This window comes from Austrofundulus limnaeus, unplaced genomic scaffold, assembly GCF_001266775.1.
Source record: "Austrofundulus limnaeus strain Quisiro unplaced genomic scaffold, Austrofundulus_limnaeus-1.0 Scaffold440, whole genome shotgun sequence".
NCBI lineage: Eukaryota > Metazoa > Chordata > Actinopteri > Cyprinodontiformes > Rivulidae > Austrofundulus > Austrofundulus limnaeus.
Window position 1 is genome coordinate 115,806 of NW_013952842.1, and position 2,044 is coordinate 117,849.

Consider the following 2,044-nt stretch of genomic DNA (forward strand, 5'->3'; position numbering starts at 1 on the left):
TTTACTGTAGTTTTCTGTAGTTTTATTGTTTTACTGTAGTTTTATTGTTTTACTGTAGTTTTATTGTTTTACTGTAGTTTTACTGTAGTTTTTTTGTTTTTTTACTGTAGTTTTATTGTTTTATTGTAGTTTTACTGTAGTTTTACAGTAGTTTTACTGGTTCTGATGGTTGCAGCAGGTTTGTCGCTGAGCTGAGTCTGGATTGTTAAATATAAATGAGTCATGGACGTTGAAGTAATGATCTGTCCATAGATCTTTCTGTCCGTCTCCATTAGAGAGCTCATCTTTACTGTTCTTCAGTCCAGCAGCTGTCAGCATTAATAATAAACTGAAGTTTGTTGCTTCAGTGGAGCGTTGGGCTGTTTGCTGCTCTCTGATGCTTTGTGTCGGAGCGGCTCCAGCATCAGAGCAGTGGGAACTCTGGCTGAATGAAGAATGTTTGAACCAGCGTTCATTCRGACATAAAGAGCCATTTCCTGTTTCAACGCATAGCGTTACTGCTGAGTCAGCATTTACACTTCATGGTTTCTACTGTGCTTCATTTCCACAAACTTCATTTTAACCGTTCAGCTTGATCTGGACTTTACTGAGCTGCACGTTTTACTTTCTGTATAACTTTAATGTTTTATCATTTATAACTTAATGTACAAATAATTCTCACCTTAGAAACAATTGTCCAGGTTCTACAGAAACTAATATGACCTATTTGTGACCATTTAGCTTTAAAATTTGRTTTCCATAATCTTAGCTTTTTGCTAAAGTTTAGCTTTTTTGTTTTTTAGCTACAATTTAGCAAATTTTAGCTTTAGCTACTGTTTTAATATTTGAAGCTTTTAGCTTAAATTGTGCTAGTCTTAGATTAGTAGGGGTTTTGATGATTTTAGCTTTTTCTGAAGTTTTGCTATTTTTAATTTTTAGGTATGGTTCAGCAGATTTTATCTTTTTAGCTATGGTTTTACTTAGCTTAGCTCTTAGCTACTAATTTGCTTATTTTAGATTTTAGTTACTGTTTTACTAAATTTAGCTTTTAGCTACGATTTTGTTGATTTTAGCTCTTAGCCTCAGTTTTGCTGATTTCAGCTTCATTTCAGCAGATTTTATCTATTAGCTACAGCTTTGCTGTTTTAGCTACACTTTAGCAGATTTTAGCTTTTAGTTACAGTTTTGTTGATTTCAGCTACATTTTAGCTGATTTTAGCTTGAGTTTTGCTTGTTTTACCTTCAACACATTGTTTTCAGATGACGTCAGCAGTCAGTCGGCTAACGTTGGTTTGTTGTAAAGATTTTAGCTGTTTGTTTATGCCTCAGGTGACCTCTCAGCCGTCCGGCGGCGGGGGAGGGGCGAGTGCTGCCACGCCGTCACGAAAGACCCAAACTTCAGCGCCGAAGGTCCGTAAGAGCGTCAGCAGCCGGATCCACGAGGCGGTGAAGGCCATCGCCCTGTGCCACAACGTGACCCCCGTCTACGAGTCCCACCCCAGCGTGAACGGAGAGACGGAGTCCGCCGAGGCCGACCAGGACTTCAGCGACGACAACCGGACCTACCAGGCCTCCAGTCCAGACGAGGTGAGACTTACAGAAACCTTCGGCTGTTTTACTCAGATCTGAGGACCTCCCTGATTCATGGACCCGCCAGGTGTCACTCAGATGAATCGATGTTTAATTTTCTGCTGGAGACCGGCTCCACGGGTCAGAACTCGGCCCGTTAGACCTGTTTGTAACAAGAGCTGCAAACCTGATCCTCCTGTGACCTTTGACCTCCAGGGTGTCCTGTAATCTGGTCTAATCTGACCTTTAAAAACCAGGTGTGAGTCCAGATTCTCCTGAGCTCCAACTGGTTCCTGTCGACCCGTTAAGAGCTGAGCTTGTTTGTCAGCTCATGTGTGACCGCTCCCGTGTGTGTGTGTGTGTGTGTGTGTGTGTTTGTGTGTGTGTGTGTGTGTGTGTGTGTGTGTGTGTGTGTGTGTGTGTGTGTGTGTGTGTGTGTGTGTGTGTGTGTGTGTGTGTGTGTGTGTGTGTGTGTGTGTGTGTGTGTGTGTGTGTG

At 41.9% G+C, this 2,044-nt stretch overlaps 1 protein-coding gene across 1 annotated transcript in view; it reads left to right on the top strand.

Annotated features, from left to right (window-relative positions):
- Positions 1-2,044, top strand: part of atp9b (ATPase phospholipid transporting 9B) — a gene marked incomplete in the record, with an annotated part of 35,739 nt that overhangs the window by 16,868 nt on the left and 16,827 nt on the right. The window contains 1 exon segment of the mRNA XM_014024805.1: positions 1,309-1,566. Coding sequence (XP_013880259.1) covers positions 1,309-1,566 — 258 coding nt within the window.